Here is an 18,058-nt window from a genome sequence, read left to right as displayed (position 1 = left end):
GGCGCAACTTCAGTTTTGTTGATTTTATGTTTTCACCCGAACTAAAGGATTAAATGTTCTTCTGTGACTTTAGAAAATCCCCTGGTCGTTGGGCCTTCAGACATCTGTTGATGATCTCAGAAATGGGCATTGTTCAACGCCGAGGACCAAGCTGCTTTTTAAACTTAGGAGAAGTTGAAGTTGGAGGAAATTGATGTTTTTTTACTATTTAGAACAATGGGTTAGTCTGTTAGTTTTTAAAGACATTTGAAAATAATAGGGCTGGTGTAGAAACGTTGTGGGTGTGGTTGTCCTTCTACCCAATACTGTAAATCCTAGCTTCTTTCTCATCACCATCTTTTGTTTCAGTAATTATTATATTATTTGGGCGGGTGGCTGTAGCTCAGGAGGCAGAGCCAGGCCTGTGTGAATGGGTGACTGAGGCATGTTATATAAAGCGCTTTGAGTTCTCAGGTAGGGTAGAAAAGTGCTGTGTAAGTGCTGGTCCATTTACTATCTAAAATAAACGAAACTTAGACCTGACTACAGAAATTTACTTGCGTTTTTTATTGGAGTAGGAATGGTGAGATCTCTTAGCCCTTGTAGCCATTTTTTAAATATATAATAGAAAAAACTGAAATGTATATATTTCTATAGCTGCATTTTATATACCAATGTAGTTCCGAAAATAAAATACACTGCCTATTTGGATTGTGTTTATGTGTCTAACAGTTTATTGGATGGCTATAATGGCGCTGTTTGTGCTGTGAGGTGTCACTTCCAGGCAGCATGATCCTTTCTCTCCCCTTCTAAGGAGGGGAATAAGCTACTGTTTTCCCAGAACAATCTGGGATTAACTTCTGGCCGCCACAACATTGAAATAAAGTTTTTGAAACCTTTGATAAGCAGAGTGTTTTAACGCAACTGTCTGTGTGCACGTCTGCAGGAGCAATGATAATGATGAGATGACGAAGAAAAAGGTCAACGTTGTGTTTGAGAAGATACAGACATTGAAGTCTCGGGCCACAGCAAGTGCGCAAGGCGACAACAAAGTAAGGCCATTTTATGTCATTCTGCTTGTGCACAGTGGCAGTCTACAGTTACAGTGTTAAATGCCAACGAGATGTCAAACAAGATGTCATCTTTATGCATCTTTATATCACAATTGGTGGTGATTGGGGTGGAGTAAAAGAGCAGCACCAGCTTAATTCTTTAGTCTGCCTACCATTAAATGGGTGGGAGATTAGCCAGACTGGTTTCATTATTAAAATTCATTTTTATTTAAGGCGATTGATGATTAAATATTGTGTGCTTTCATGAGATGTTAACACCAAAGCTGTTTACTGTTACCCGAAGATTATTTAATTTATCAGGGTACTACTGTCCACAGACCTAGTCTCCATTTGTATTTGTAATGGATTAATAAGAAATGAGCACCTCTAAATTGTTTGTTTTCTCCAGGCCCAGGATCTTGCTGCTCAGACCAAAGCTCTGCAGGAGCAAAATGCTGAACTGGAGAAAGAAATGTCTGAACTGAAAAGAGAACTAGAGGAACGAAGCATGGTAAGAACAGTGCGACTGTCTCTATGACCAGCTTGTTTATGTTGGTTTTATTGCTTAACTTGTTGTTATTTGAGAATATCCTTTAATCAAGGGTTTGGCTGAAAAGGAGCTTTACAGGATTACTGTTCAACTAGCTGAATTTAAAGACTAGTGTTTGGGTGTAGCATTGACTAAGCGTAGTACAAAGGCTAACAGAATAATGCAACAAATAGGCTACTCCCTTGAAAACTCATTATTTAGTTGATCTGTTAGGTAAGGAATTAAATAAGAAGCTAAATAATCAAATATGGATAGTGTTGGCCAGGCGTTGACTTTGGGGTAAAATATGTGCCATTGATATGCTGATGGTATATCAATGGCACTGCTTGCTATACTTAAAACACGTCCTGTAATCAAAAAACGCTGAATCCTCAAACTTACTTTCAGCAAACAATAAATAAAAATGTTCATTTCAAATGCTAAAGCTTAGTTTAAGAAATGTAAAAGACTAGATGCGTGTCTCTACTTAAACACACAAGCTGTAATAACCTTGTCATTTTTACTTAAAGAAAAATCAGGCTGACAAAAGGACGGCTGCAGATTTAAAGGAGCTGCAGGAGAAGATACAGCAGAGCATGGAAGAGTACAAGCACCTGAAGGAAAAACATGCCAAAACAGAAGCTGACCTACAGACCACAGTGGAAGAGTAAGTGTAAAGGAGTTGCAAATTGCCTCCTTAAGAGGCGTATTAAATAAAATATTTTATAAGCAGTTAATTTCAAATAGATAAATGGGTATTTTTTTTGTCAGCTGCCTCTCCAGTGACTCTCTCATCCTGCAGATGAACTCTGACTTCACCGTGTTGGATTGCAGCTTGTGATGGTAGACTATTGATTCTCCACCTGCTGCTGGTTCTGGTAAGAGTGATCCCACAGCTTTCAGTGGATCACCAAATCAAAGTCTACCATCATCAGCTGCAGTCCAACACAGTGATGAAAAAAATGACAAAATGTTTCACCTTAAGAAATTTAAAAAAGGTAATTTTTAATAAATGGCAGAAACACATCTTTAAAAAGTTGGGACAGGGCCATGTTTACAGCTGTGTAGCTTCTTTTAACATCAGTCTGTGAAAACATCTGTGAACTGAGGACACAAGTTTCAGAACTTTTGCTCAGCAGTCCATTTTCCATTTCATGATACACCAAATGTTTCAGTTGATGATCTGGACTTTCGACCTGCAGGGCAGCAGGTTCAGCACCTGGACTCTTCTACTATGAAGCCATGCCGTTGTAATAGATGCAATATGTGGTTTAGCATTGTCTTGCTGAAATCCGCAAGGACTTGACTAAAAAAATAAACAAACCCAAAAGTGATCTGGATTTGAGCATGTATTGCTCAAACACCTCTTTAAACCTTTCAGTATTGATGGTGACTTTCCCAAAGTGTAAGCTGCCAATGCCATAGGGACGAATGCACCCCCGTAACCCACACATACTGGATTTTTGTTGTTTTTTGTCCTTAAGTGATTAAAACTGGAAGTGCATGTGGTGGCATTTTGTTTGTATTGCTGCAGTACTGGTTTCTAATGACTAGCTATGAAGCCCCCACATGGGTAGTTGGGAACATACTCAAAGCCAGTGGGTGAAGCACCTCCTTTTTTCAGGTGTATCAAAAGTGTGATTTAAGTAACAGTAATGGAGATCTGTTGTTGAAACGGCCCAGACTGTTGATAGTTACTGTGGTTACCATATCAGTACCTCTGTGTTGTAGTACAACTCTTTGTGTCCCCATGAGTTTGGTAGGTTTATCTTTTACCCTCTATATTCCTGTGTGCCTGGTGACTCATTTACCATTCAATCACAGCACTAACTGTCCCGTTCCAAACTGCTTTTCGTGTAATTGTTTTCACAGTCATTCAAGTACAGAGTGTCGCCACTATTCATAGCTTCCTTGTTTTGTTTTGAGCTCTGCATGGTTGAAAAGGAAATTGTAGCAAAGTTGCCAATCTTCGAGCAAATGGTTTTGTGTTTTTAATTTGTGTAACACTTCATGAGAATTTCATGCTGTTGAAAACTGAGCTTTTTTCTTTAATTTCTTCCTGTGTCTGTGTTGGTCCTTTTATCATAAGGTTTTGTTCTGTGAATTCAGGATCTTTAATTATCATTTCCTTGTTCTTCAGTTTATTATCTGTAGCTTCAGCTTAGCTGTGCTTTTCAGCTTGAAGAGTACCAAAGAAGTCTTTACTCCTCTGACTCTTTTCTTTAAAATTAATTGAGCCTTATTTCCAGCTGCAAATCAATCAGGGACATTTCTGTTTATGCCGTCTACTCTTGAATCAGTATGTTACCTTTTAAAAAAATAAATGAATAAATAATTTGTAAAAATTATAGCATGTTGCATTTGAGGCCAGTCTTTATCAATTTATTACTGTGTGGTTTTTGTTTAAGGTGTCTCACATCACTTATCATCCTCTGCCTCAGAGATGAAGAAGCAGATTAGAAATTATTGGTTTTCAATCATACAGTTATTCATTTTAACGAGTGTGCTCTAGAGGCGTTACATTCAGCTCAACCACATTTGATGCCATTTGTACATGAATTAAGGCGCAGATGCATGGGTATGTTTGTACATGTGTGCAGTGTATGAAAAGGACCTGTACCATGCTGTGACATGTTGAATGGTTTGTTAGGCTTTTCCAGGTGAAAATGGAAAGGGAGCAACATCAGACAGAGATCAGAGACCTGCAGGACCAGCTGTCAGAGATGCATGATGAACTCGACTCAGCCAAGAAGTCTGCTGCTGATGGAGAGAAAGACATGCTTATGGTGGTGAGCCACAGTGCCCTTTGTTATAGAAAGAAAAATAAATGTTTATTGTTCTTGCGTTTTTTTTGGGGAGGGGGTTGCATTAGGGTTAATTAACTTTATTCATAAAACAATATAGAAGATTTAAGCCTTTAAGTTCCTGTTTCACGTAATATTCAAAAGATCTAAACGCAGCCTGTATAGCAATTAACCTATCACTGATTTCCTAAATTCTTTACATTGTAGCTAAAATGATCACATTGACATTATAGTTGCTGAAAGCTTTTTTTTTTTTCTTCTGCAAATTCTGGACTAAAGTTGTCAAAATGTCTGCATTTTCCATAGGAGATGATGCAGCTCAAGGTAGAAATGCAGGAAGCTATCCTAGCCAAAGAGGAACAGGAGGAGGTGCTGAGGAGGCGAGAAAGGGAGCTAACGGCTCTGAAAGGAGCTTTGAAGGAAGAGGTGGCCGCTCATGATCAGGAGCTGGATAAAATGAAGGAGCAGTACGAGAAGGAAATAAGCAAGCTGCAGACATCTTTGGAGGAGGCCAAGCAGGTACTCAGCTTCCCATGTAGTTTCCCTCAGTTCCCTTCCTCCACTCTCCTCTACTTTGATTCCTTCTCTGTTTTCGCTTATTTGCCATCTCACCCACAGCACAATGTTACAGAGTGTTACAGAGAGGTGTGGGTATAAGCACAGTCAGGGGTACTGTAACCCTGTTTGCTGTGGATTTTAAGTTCATCTTAGGCAACGTCCTCACTTAATGTGTTTTCGTTTGAAAACGCATAGTTTTCTCTCCGTTTTGGTCTCCCGTCCACACTGAGACAGCGTTTTCCTCGAAGGAAAATGCAGCATTTTGAAAACGCTCTGGAAAATGAATACAATTGAAGACGGTGCTTTTGCATCGCAGTGTGGACAGCGAAAATGGAGACTTTCAAAAACGATGATGCATTTTTGTCATGTGATGCAGTCATGTGACCAATTAAACAAAGATAGTGGAGGGTATTATACAGCAGTTGTTTTGTTTGCTCTCAATTTTGACAGCCCTAGTTTGTACATGCTTCAGATAGTTTTTCTTCAAATTCTTTAATCCTCACTCACTAGTGTGGACGCGGAACGTTTTCAGACGAAAACGCTGTTTTCAAATCTATCCGGGCTAGGGTGGATGTAGCCTTAGAGTTTGGTCCTCTGCTTTGAAGTGCCATTATTTACACTTTCAGTAGTTACACAGCTGTGACACTGAGTATGCAGATTCCGAGGCAGTTGGTTTTAAAATAGGCAGAAAGATACGCTTGGTCGTTTTAATCAGAGTAACTACATTTCTATAAAAAAGAAATGCACGATAAGCATGAAAGGGAAGCAAAAAGGCCTTGTTGTTTTTTCTAATCTGCTGACCCTTAAAACTAATGCTCTTTAATTTATGTTGGTGAATAGTAGTTTCTCAAAACTACTTTACGCCTTAATAGAAATGTAGAAAACTGCTACTAACTCGTCTTTTCGCATGTGTTGTACTAAACCTTGAAATATTCATCAATTCAGTCTAGAGTTGTGCGATGTGAGTTGTTTGTTCTTTTCAGTGAAGTGGAAATTGACCTCCACTTGAGTTCACTGTGGATGAGCTGAGTCAACAGAGCAAACTGATAAAATGAAAACAAAACGCTATGTAACATTTAAATGTTGCTCATCATCATTTTTCATGCGAAGTCTTTCTTAATGGCTTAGTCTTCTTACAAGGAGAACTTTTTAAAATTACAATTTAGAAACATTTGTCTGTATTTGTAAGTATTGCCTTACAGTCAAGGTCATTATTGTAGCGCAGAGAAAGTTTTATCATCATTATGACGATTTCTGGCAAGCTTCACAACTGTCTTAAGAAATCTGAACCATTCCGTATTATTCTGCACCACTAGTATATATCATTTTTACCAGAAGTTGGAGTGCATCAGTAGTTTTCTGTGTTACACTTGCACCACATAATATTTCCAGATTAGTGTTAGTGATGGGCCATTCATTACTAATAAATGAAAAAAGTGCATTTTCTAGTTAGAGGGGTCGTCATCTGTTGTTTCAGAAATAGGAGAAGATGAGAAGAATAGCTTTGAATGGCACTGAAGATGCATTGTTGTCAGTAGGTTGTTTTTTGTGACCCACGTGTGTCCTGTTTATCTTCACGAGTGGAACTTGTCCTTGTTCTCAGCTTCCTGGAGGCCTGGTTGGGGTCCACAGCATTGCTGTGTAACAAGGCTCTATGAGAACACTTCCTTTTGTCAAACAGAGGTACTGCTCGCCTGAGGTCATCAGGGATTTACCCTCAGTGCATTGTAAACATTTGGCAAGATAAGGTCATTGTTTTTTCTCTTGTGAGGTATAAAAGCTGCCTCTTGTTGAATTGTTTCCTTTATTTTCCTTGAATTAATGTTTTCTCCAGTCTGGTGTATCGATTACTATGCAGAATATGAAATTGTATCCATCTAACGCAGTGGCATTCCTTTACCAGTTTAATATATGTTGTTTATGCTGGGCAACATGCAAGTAGAGAGAAAAAAAATCTAAACAAATCAGCATGCAAGGCTGCCCGATTAAAGAAAAAATCATACCCATGATTGCTTAGTATTATGTTTAACACAGTAACTCTTGTTTCAAGGAGCCTCACAATGGACAAAAGTTTTTCTGAATTGGTTTTACCTTTCTTGTTTATCAAAAGTCAACAAAGCAACAATGTAATTCTTTTATCTCAGTAATCTTGTTTTTTATTTTGTTTATTTTTTGTAATTCAATTGTAATGGCATACAAATTTTGATTAAATAGACAGTCTTGCCAGCATGTAAATGACACATTAAGTAAATAATTTGCAGTCACAGCTAAAATACATATTGTGAATATTTCACCCTGCCCTCTAACTGAAGTGCTACCTTTGTTTAGGTGCCTTCCTCTTTGTTGGCCCTGATATTTGCAGTGACCAGACCTGCTCTTGTGGACAGGAATGGTGGAAAGTGGAACGCGAAATCCCTCTGTATATTAGTTAATTGCAGTGACGAGCCATCACTAATCTAATGAGCTGCTGTTCCTGATCGCGTCACGTCCCCTCTTCTCTCTGCACTCTGAAAGAGTCGGGGTAATTGTGGACCTCAGTTGCTGATGAATGATGAGTTTGTTTCACACAATAAAAGCAGCGGGGGTTGGGACATGCAGAATAAGTGGGTCAGTATGCTGCAAGAGAGGGGATGCAAGGCTGACCCCTGTGAAAGAAGGGTGGGGGGCTGCTTTGTGTCTCAACTTAAAAGCTACATTGTGTTTTTGATGAGATGAAATGTATGGAATTTTATCTAGGCTGAAAAACGTTGGTTTTATTGTTTTATGTAAATTAGCCACCGCTTATTTAACCAGCATTAGCACCATTCTTAATGTTCTGTAACTAAAGATATGTACTCATTGGGAACTAGACATGTGCTAGTATGTGAAAAATGCAGAAAGATGAGGTGTGGTGAGTAGAGATTAGGGTTCGTTTCCAGGAATGCCAGGGTTAGAGTGGGGAATGTGCACCCTGTAGACCTCCTCTTTACTCAGCTCCAGCTTTGTTATAGTGTACCTGCTCCGATCTGCGGGAGAGGTTCAGATATTTTCATTTATTCCTCTTCAGGGTGCTGCAGTTGCTTCTCCGTCACTACAGTGCTCCATATTTTCAGTGTTAGAGGCTTTAAAAGGTCTCAGCCCTTCCTAACTGTAAAGACAGAGCCTTGTGCTTATCGCATCATTTCCAGCTCTTGTTATGTTTCACCTACAGATCCAAACCACAGTGTGTAACACAGCCAGATTGTTATCACGCTCTCATCTCTAACCTCAATCCCAAATGCTGTATTCTTCATTTCCTAACTCCACAGTTTCCACACAACACTCCACAGTGATCTCATGTGGACCTAAATGCAGTTCATTTTCTGGCCTGTGCTCTATCTCAGCCTGCCTCTTCAGTAATCTCTGCCAGTGTGTGAACTGAAGTCTCTCTGTCTGATCATCAAACTTGTGTAGCTCAGAGAAGAGTTCCCCCTCAGGCTTGTTTTGAAAGTAAAGACTTCAGCATGAGTCTGTGTGTTTGATGATAGCTCTGTATTTCCCAGCGTAGCTTTGGGAGCTGATTTACCAGGCGACTGGGAAGAAGAGGCATGAGATGCAGGACAGCAAGCAAGGAAGGAAATGATTATCTTGACAGAGATGGCGAGGAATTAGCAGTTTATATCTTGTTGAAATATTAGGCGATTTACTTCTTGGTCTTCAAAGAGCTGTGGTGATAACTTTATAGATTGATGACTTTAAAAGCTATGAAAACCAGGAACTAAATATCCTGCAGCTCACTCAGGTGTTCAGTTCAGAAAATGTTGCAGCACAGCTAAACATGGGTCAGGTTTGTGTAAAACTAGGCAGTGGCCTGGATTTTTGTATTTATTGTTTTTGCAGGAGCCCAATCTGCCAAAACATCTCACAGAAGTCAAGTAAAACACTCATCTCCTGTTGAGATGTGCAGAGATGTTTGTTGTTCTGCTTTCTGTTTGGTTTGGCCACAAAGAGAGGAATCTGAACCTGTTTCATACTTTTGCATCTTGTATTTGGATTAATGCCAGCAGGCTGCTTCGCCACATGAAATTAAATGTGATAGTAAATTGATGTGTGGGCTGAGGTCTCTGCGTTTGTTGTAAATTCTCTGGATTGACTTGTTGTGTGGGATGTGTATTATGGGTGTTTCTTTTCTCACTCATAGCTCTATTTCATTTCTGTCAACTTTGGCCTGAAAAAACTAGAATATATGCAGTTTTCTGGTCTCTTTCTGTTTCTGCTCAGCATTTGATTGAACTTTATTCTGGACTGTGATACCTGATTTTACTGACACTCTGTGGTCTGTGAGTGAACAAACAGTGTTACCACTGTTTGTTAAAGGCTTTGTAATTTATTTATTTATTAAAAAGTGGTTCAGAATGCTTTACTTCAGCTGTACTTTGTCTTGCTTTGAATTTTCCTTAAATAAGAAACATCAGTGCCTCTTATAGAACTTATTTGGTGCCATTTTGTCTGGTTGTTACGTCCTTGCAAAGGGGCCTTGCAAAGGGGCCTTGCACAGAGACTGTTTTAAAAGCTGGTTTCCACTCACATTTCTCTGAGGACAAGACTATATTTGATTACGCTTTTACCCAAGGAGATTTTAGTACTTCTCAGGTTTCACATTTTAATTTGTACTTCAATCCTTTCTTTCATTAGTACATGACAGGTCTCCTGTTGCAGTTAACCTTAGTTTCGGGTGTCTGTCAGGTATCTGTTTTTTAAATTAAAGATAGCTGTTGTGTTTGTAATACATACTTTGAGTAGTTGAACCAAATCACAGCTTCTGCACTCCCCGAATAAGTTTTTCAAGTTTAATTTCCTGATATCAGGGTTAAGTTCAGATAATCTGACATCATGCAGAAAAGGCGGTGAGCTCTACATGACCTTGGGCAGTTTTATTTTCTTAAGTCATGTGTGTGTAGTAGTTCCTTTCCAACAAGGACCGCAAAGAACTCCATCTATCTAGCTGTCAAAAACTTAAACTCCACAGTGACAAGAACAGGATTAGTTAGAATAAGCAAGTGACATGCCGATAAATGCAAATAACACATCAAACACTCCCTCTGGTGTTTTGTGCACTGACAATGTATAAAAGACTTCCTGTAGCCTTTAGTGCTTATTTTAGCAGATTTGCATACCTTTGACCTCTGTTTTGACTAAAGTTGAGAAGGTAAGAAATGTTAATATATTCTATTGCAAATTCATCTAAAGGGAAAGCCAAAAATGTTTTGGTCACTGCTCCATCTGACTTAGCTTCCTGTCTTGAATCAGTTGTTGTACCTGCACAGATGGAGATGGAGGAGGTGATAATTTTTGAATGGTGAATTCTTAGCTGAGGCCCAAGCTGTTTTTACATATTATATATGTAATGCATTTCTTTTAAAATGTGTTAATATTATTTTAAAAAGCACTATGTGGCTCAAATGGCTGCTCTAACAGGTGCTTTTCAGTAGGGCTGGTGGTTATGCAAAGAGTAAAACCAAGAAAAGCATGCTAAATATCATGCAGTACAAGTGTATCCGAAGAACACTACTCTCTGTCTTCTTGTAAAATTATTTTTGTGTTCTTTGGAAGGAAAAAAAAAGTCTTTATCAAAGTCTCACCTTGATGAAAACAGTCTTTCAGTAGTGTTCTTTGTATATACTTGTACTACCTGAATAGGTTTTCTTGGATTTTGTTCTTTGTACATCTATTAATCATTATAATTATAATCTTGAAGTTGCAGAAAAGAAACCCCCGAATGAAAACAAAACCCACAAAGAACAACACCAGGAATCAGGAAGGGGGAGAAAGGATGACATTTTAGCAGCTCCCTGTGTGGAAAATGTCTTTATTTGGAGAAGCTTCCTTTCTATCTGTTTACTGTAAATCTAATATTTAAAAATAACATGTACCTTGAATGTATTAGAGTTGCATTTTGGATTTGTTTACTTGTTGCCCAAGCATTTTAGGTGAAAGTTAATGTACTAAATAATCCATTATATCCAATGAAATAATCTTAAATTCATCTGTGATGTATAGAAGTTACTCTGACATGATCAGCACTTTAGCTGTTTGAGGATTTCACTCTTTACTCTTTTTCTGAAGTTTGTTAATAGGTCGGTAGGAAAAGCTAAGCCAAGATTTCACTGTAGCAAACGACCTTTCTAAGTATTCGCTTCGCTTGAGCATTGGAGTTGCTTCAAAGACTGCACAAAGTTAGTTAATGTGCAACTCTAGGTAAACAGTTAGAGTACACATGAGGTCCCAAGTCAATCTTTGAGTTTAGGGTAGAAGGACAAGTGTAACAGCAGTATAATCTTAATACGTATTCTTCTTTGATATTTCACTAATACACTGAAGTCAGCTTGTGTTGTTGGTCACAAGTTGAAGTGGTGATAAATGAATATAATAAATAGACAAAATAAACAAATAATAGCTGATAAAGTGAGGTTAATCCTTTAGTGATTGCTGGGTAAACTTTAATACTGCTTTAACAAATTATTAACTTTTTGTACTAGTGAAAAGCAAGAGAATTAAGGCAGTAAAACCCTGAAGAAATTTAAAATTTAAAATTTAAAATTCAGTATTTCTCTAAGAGCCAAATAAAAAAATTTTTCTATTAGCAGTATGAACACTTAAGTTCACAGGTGTTCCTGATATTGTGAGATAAATGTGTTATAGTGCAGGTCTATTAAAGTCACTTAAAATAAATTAACGATGCAGATGGGAAACTTTTCATTAAAAACTGACTAATCGTGTCACTGCATCCCCTCCCACTTCTTCCCACAGACAGCAGAAGGGTCTCTCTCCTTCTGGCTGGGTGGCTTTGCTCTTGTTTTTAACACGTGACCCAATGTGGGAAGTGGGACATGCAGAAATGGAGCACAGACACCATCATGCCACACGTTATTCCTTTATTACTGTAGTTACAGCTTTGTTTATTGCCCTCAACACAATCACACTTTAATCAGTAATTTAATCGGTAAATCCACATTTATTATAGAGTTTAATCTTCCTAGAAAGTGGTCATAAAGATGGTTACCAGCATTTGTTGTCTATAAAACTGATTTGTCAGCTTTTTAATTAGTTTTCAGCATTTGGAGGGCTGCTGTAACACAATTTGACACAGAACATCTGATCATCTCAAACATTTTAGCCTAAACTTACACAAAAAACTGAGTATTTATTTATTCAACCAGATGCCAGTTTATGGAAGCACATCAAGCGAAAAATGTAATGGAATTTGATAAAGATACATCCACCCTGCAAAGAATGGGAACTATTATCATTTACATTATGTGGATAGGTGGCTAGGGAGGCAGGTAGATGAATCCTTGTGAGCCAAAAGCTAAGTTGCTCTTAAATGTTAAGTTTCAGATGGTACATGCAACCAAAGATTTAACTAAAACCAGTAGACCAAGTCTCAGTACAATATAAATAACAAAGCCATGGCAGTAGAGTCCAAGGCAGAAGCTGGAAATAGCACTATATGTCATATTTCCTGAGACAGGTGTTGATTCAACTTGGCCACTTTTGAGGCTGCAGTTTGTGCTGGTGAGAAATTGTATTATGTTATAAAAAGCAAATTCCTTTTCTTTTCTTTTTTCTTTTTTTTTATAAAATCTGCAGATGTTTTTTGTGGTTCATCCATCTATCCAGGCATCCATTCATGTTCTTGGTGTTTATCCAGTTGGGGATCATAGGGTTGCTGGAGCTTATCCCGACTGTCATACGGTGAAAGGCGGGATACACCCTGGACAGGCTTGCAAAGCCAATGCATAGTCATAGTGGCCAATTTAAACTTGCCAAGTAATCTAACAGACATGTCTGGACTGTGGGAGGCAGCTAGGGTACCTGGCAGGAACCTTTGCAGGTATGTGGAGAACATAGAAACACTCCACCCAAAGGCTCAGGCGGCTGGTTGATTCAAATCCAGAACCTTCTTGCTCTTTTCGTCTGACCAAACTAAATTATCCAGTGAGTGGGTGATGAGGGCGGTTATGTTGTGACAGCGGAAAACAGGTCTGACTGGCCTGAAACTGGGAGGCACCCATCGCGTATTTAATACAGGACGTGCCTCTTTGTACACACGGTGATGACAAGATGTGCTAACCAACAAGCACCTTTTATATCAGTCATGAAAGGGCATTCAGGAGGTGACTAGGCATTTAAAACTTTTTTAAAAAAAATTGTAAATAAATTGTCTGACAATTTACAAAAGGAAACTTTTCCGCGTTGCAGTTAAAATCTACTAACAGTTTGTTTCCTTATCTTTTTCAAAGATTAGATTAGGTTAGATTAGATTTTTACATGACACTCTTTCTGTGATTATGCTGCTTCTGTGGAAGGTGTTTGTAGCTCTTCAGTAAGAAAGTGCCAGAGAATGAATAACCAGTTTTTGGTTTCATTGTTTGCTTTCTTACATTTTTACCTTTCATCTATGTCTCACCAGCTAGATCACATTTTCAATCAGTTGGTTCTTAAACACAGAAGGCCTTGTGTGCTTTTGTGCATTAGTACACTCACACATACAAACACACCTGAAGTGTCATACTTGGATATCAGCTGAGTGTGTGATGCATAACAAAGACCTGCACAGAAAGACCCGTATGATTGTACTATCGCAGTCCTTTCGCATATTTTCCCACCTTGAGCATTTCTTTTATGTATTTAATGTTTCACCACTTTCACCTCTGTCATATATTAAAATGGTGACAAATCGAGTTTACAGATTTTGTTCTGTAATTTTGTGTTCACGACCATACATGCGTGCATACCTCGCTGTACTGAGGCTGTAAACTACTAAACCAGTTTCCTTACATTCCACCTCCATACCAAAAAACATTTTTGTTTCCAAACAAACCTTTACAAGCCTGTTGCCTGCTGACGTTATTCAGTAGAAGGGTGTAAGCGCAACTGAAACCTGTTGTTATCTGTTGTGTGGTTCTACTGTAGTCAGTTTTCTTTGTTTCTGTCTCCTCGCGCACTGACATATATATCTGGGTGTCTCCCATTTCTTCTCTTCTGCACAGCACTCCACCCTGTGGATGGATATTAATAACAATTTCTTTACTACTACATTATTGATTTTGCTTTCATCCTCTTGGACAAAACACTGGCATACATGTGTTTTCCCATCTGTACAACAGTTTTATCTTTGAGTCTGAACACAGTTTACCAACACAATACAAAACGACTTGCACACGAGTTGATGTGCGAGATGTGCTCTAGCTCCACTTCCAAGAGTTACTTCCAACAGTACTGACCCACACATATGGTTCTTACACACACACTGGACTTTCTGGACTTTGTTTTTGCACAACACTGGTCACTATATTCTTCATTTCCGGTTAATACTTGTACAGCTGCTGTTATTGTGTATATATTTATTTATATTTAGATTTCTTCATACATTCTTATATAGTTCTATATTGTGTATTGTGTATTTTGTTGTACAGTTATTTTATTTTCAACTTTAATTTATATATTTTATCTTATTCTTCCCAGTTAAATTTACCCTTCATTCTAATTTGTGTTGTACAGTTATTTAATTTTTAACCTTAATTTATATTCTATTCCTTCCTAGTTAAATTTACCCTTTTTAATTTTTCATATTTATTTCCTATCTTATTCATAGCCTTTTCCTTTTTTGTTTTCTTTAGGTCACGAGCAGTTGTCCAAGCATTTCACTACATATCGTACTGTGTATGACTGTGTACGTGACAAATAAAATTTGAATTTGAATTTGAATTTGAAGAGTTTGACATCATTGTTTTTCAGCTGTCAGAAAAACATGCTGGCATTGATTAAAGAAATTTACAATCTTGAAGGCATATGATTCAAGGGAATTGAAAAATTTGGAATACGTTTTCAGCTAGAGCTTGTTCTTGACTAGTGTCATTACTCCACCCTGAAATGTAGGAGTTAAAGGATTTGCATTAGTAGATTTGGGCATAAGGCAAATTCAAAGGACTGGTGCACCTGAAACTTCATCTGTGTTACAACTGCAGACATATACCACACAACAGTCTGTATTAATACCTGGTAGTAGTGTAGTGCTAACCCAGCAGGCTAGCATAACAGGTCTGCAATGCTAGCCTGCTGACCCTCAATCAGCAGAAGCTAATAAAAGCTCAGATTTAGTTACCTCCAATTGTGGTTTATTATAAGGTGTAAGAGAATTACAGGAAGGCCACTGGGGGACTGAGTATTACAAATGGCTTCTGTTATGAGGTATTTGAGTTAGTCTCAAATGTTCCATCATGCCTCATTATTCCACTTTCTGTTGAGTGTCACAGACTGCTGCTTCCTTTGTACTGAAGCCTTGTGTTTTGTTCTGATCTGCAGAGCAGCGCCACAGTGGTGCAAGAGAAGGCAGAAGTGGAGGCAGCCAAGGGTGTAGCAGAGGGCCAAGCAGGACGTCTGACTCAAGAAGTCGAGAGACTCCGCAGACGGGCACAGGAGCTGGAAAATGAGGTGGCCAAACTAAACCGAATTATTGACGAAGCCAAGCTGCAGGAGAGCAGGCTGGGGGATAAAGTTGGTCGACTGGAGGTAAGGGGTGGAGTTCCAGAGTCTCAACTATTATTAGTTTTGTTCTACACAGTCACTTGTAGCATCATTATATGTATACTAAATGACAGTCTCATATGCAACAATGTCCATTTAACAGAGAGAGAAAAAGCAACTTGAAGAATCTCTATCTGAAATTACGGAGCAAGAAGAGGAGATGTCACGTGCAAACAGAGCTTTGACCATCCGACTTGAGGATGTGCAAGTAAGATTAGTAACACTTCACTGTGTTAGATAATACAGTTGCAAATGCACAACTTGACACATTTGTTATTGTGTCATTCTGCAGAGAAACTTCACCAAACTCAGCAATGAACACAACGATTTGGAGGAGAGGTTTCAAGAAGAGAGAAATCAGAAGGAGCAGTTAAAGAGCATGAAGAATGACATAGAGGATGAAAGGAGGCTGCTGGATCGTACAGTGGAAAAACTTCAGAAGGAGGTGAGTCTCTGAGTGTTTGTTTATTCACTAATTCACTTATTCACTCTGATCTGAATGAATTTCACACCGAATGTCTGCTTTTGTTATGCAGAGAATAGAATTTTAGGTTATGCAAACAAGATGGAGGCCGTGTGCTTATTCAGTTTGACCTTTGTTACAAAAATTATTTTCCAGACTCATTACTAAAGCAGAGTAACCAAGAAAACTTTGATAAAAAAAAACTTTTATTTAGAAGAGCGATGTTGACTCATTCTTAACATGCAGCCCTCATCAAATTACTTAATCTTAGCGATGGATATCCCTAGTATAGTCATCTCAGGCACATGATTAATAGCTAAAAACCATAGTTTTGAAGAGTGAATGAAGTGATGGGCTGCATCAGGGCCCAGTATTAGATTAAGGTGGATTATTATGAACTGTGAGTCATCTAAAGCTACCTTGAGGGTTCAATAATAAAAGGTGTATAAAGGGTCCTGTTTAAAGGAAGCTTTCCAGAAGAACATTATTTTTTTGAGATGGTTCATGTTATATAATAACTCTATAAAAGGAGTCCAGTCCAATGTGCAAACAAATGATAAAATACTATCAAACTTGCATCTGAACCACATCATTATCTTTAAAATTCCCTACTTTTTCATAACATCTTGCTTTCTTTTGCCTCTTCCGTCCCTGTCACCACACCTTCAGATGAATGACATCGTGGAGGCATCCCAGTCGTCCACTCGCGAGCTTCAGGAGCAGATTGATATTTATAAGGAGAAGAACCGCCGGGAGCTGGCCGAGCTGCAGAAGCTTCTCAAAGAGCGAGGACAGGAGTTGGAGAAGTACCTGGTGACTACCAAAACCCTACAAAATGAGGTAAACACAATAAGAAGAAATGACACAGTGGCCAGATCAAGGCTGTTATCAGTCAGCCTATCTGAGCAATTCCATGCAGACCAGCACATTATGAGCTATTGTTCTGAGTCAGCCAGTTTGAGCACTCCTACCAACATCAATCTTTACTTTCAGAGAGTGATGTCAGCACTTAGGTATTTCTGCTCCCCGCTGCCCTTTCAAACCCAAAGCATAATATTAAAGTGAAAGAATTTAGCCAATTCAAGTAATAGAAAAGCTCTGTTTGTGTGTGACCCCTTGGCATTGTTTTTAGTCGTGCAGTTTATCATTGTCAGCTCTTTGGAATGTGAAGAATGTTTTTGATGAAAAAGAATCATTTATGTTGAAATGAGCTTGCCTTAAGTTGTTTCATTTATACATAAAATATTTATTTATGGAGGTAGGGCAGTTAAGATTTTCTTTTTGGTGACCTCTGAAACAGTTTGGTCCTGGAGAAATGTCACAATGTGTGATGCAAAAACTGTGTATAGCATCAGTGAGTAATGCAGATAATGGTACATAGATCACTGGGCTAAGATTTTGTGTTTTATCTGCAATTCTGGTAGATCATTTGTGTGAGACACATTGTGTGTAAAGTTATGATTATCAGGGCCCGCAAAATCGCTAGCCCGATCGCTAGATTGATTTTGGTCGCCCGACCGGAGATATCACTAGCTCTGGGATGTCACGCTAGCGATTTCGCGAGCCCTGCTTATATAACTGATTAGCAGTGAGTTTAAACCTTTTGAGAGAATAAAAATTTGACACTTTCTTGTATTAGTGAATGTGTGGAAAAAGTGTAAACACAGCAAAAAGAATACTCAGTGGTACCATGTAGAGGTAATGAAATCTAGTTCTGGAAAGTGAATATTGTTTTTGTTGTTTGCTTTAGTAACATTCACAGGGTTCTGTACACATTTCTCCTGACTGCACAGTGAGGTAGAACTTGTTGGAACTAATGTGCCAGTACAGGAAGAAAAGCTGATGACTGTAAACAATGCTGATTTCAAAAATGGCTGTTTGCTAATAGGTCTTGAGGTAGGAAATGTATTAAACATGCTTGCTAGTCCTTAAGGATACACTCAGTGTCCCAGAGCTCTAATGCTGTAAACAAAGCAGTGCCTGTTTATAATGAAAACTCCACGGGTACCTTTAAAAAGAGGTATTGGCAGACTCTGCCTTAATTTTTTTTCTTGAAACCACAAGAGGCTGCCTTTCAAAAAAAAAAAGAAGAAAAAAGACAGGCCTTTTTATGTGAACTGTTCTC

General features: G+C 38.4%; 1 protein-coding gene across 2 annotated transcripts in view; it reads left to right on the top strand.

The window, feature by feature from the left end:
* Positions 1 to 18,058, top strand: part of cgnl1 (cingulin-like 1) — a 34,859-nt gene that overhangs the window by 5,911 nt on the left and 10,890 nt on the right. For both annotated transcript variants that reach the window (XM_080885894.1, XM_080885893.1), the window contains exons 4-12: positions 926 to 1,031; positions 1,441 to 1,542; positions 2,091 to 2,227; positions 4,211 to 4,349; positions 4,671 to 4,883; positions 15,249 to 15,455; positions 15,574 to 15,678; positions 15,763 to 15,915; positions 16,603 to 16,773. In XM_080885894.1, coding sequence (XP_080742020.1) covers positions 926 to 1,031; positions 1,441 to 1,542; positions 2,091 to 2,227; positions 4,211 to 4,349; positions 4,671 to 4,883; positions 15,249 to 15,455; positions 15,574 to 15,678; positions 15,763 to 15,915; positions 16,603 to 16,773 — 1,333 coding nt within the window. The remainder of the gene's footprint in view (positions 1 to 925; positions 1,032 to 1,440; positions 1,543 to 2,090; positions 2,228 to 4,210; positions 4,350 to 4,670; positions 4,884 to 15,248; positions 15,456 to 15,573; positions 15,679 to 15,762; positions 15,916 to 16,602; positions 16,774 to 18,058) is intronic.

The sequence above is a fragment of the Rhamphochromis sp. 'chilingali' genome (assembly GCF_963969265.1).
Source record: "Rhamphochromis sp. 'chilingali' genome assembly, chromosome: 6".
Classification (NCBI taxonomy): Eukaryota; Metazoa; Chordata; class Actinopteri; order Cichliformes; family Cichlidae; genus Rhamphochromis; species Rhamphochromis sp. 'chilingali'.
This window is presented reverse-complemented; position numbering and strand designations above follow the sequence as displayed.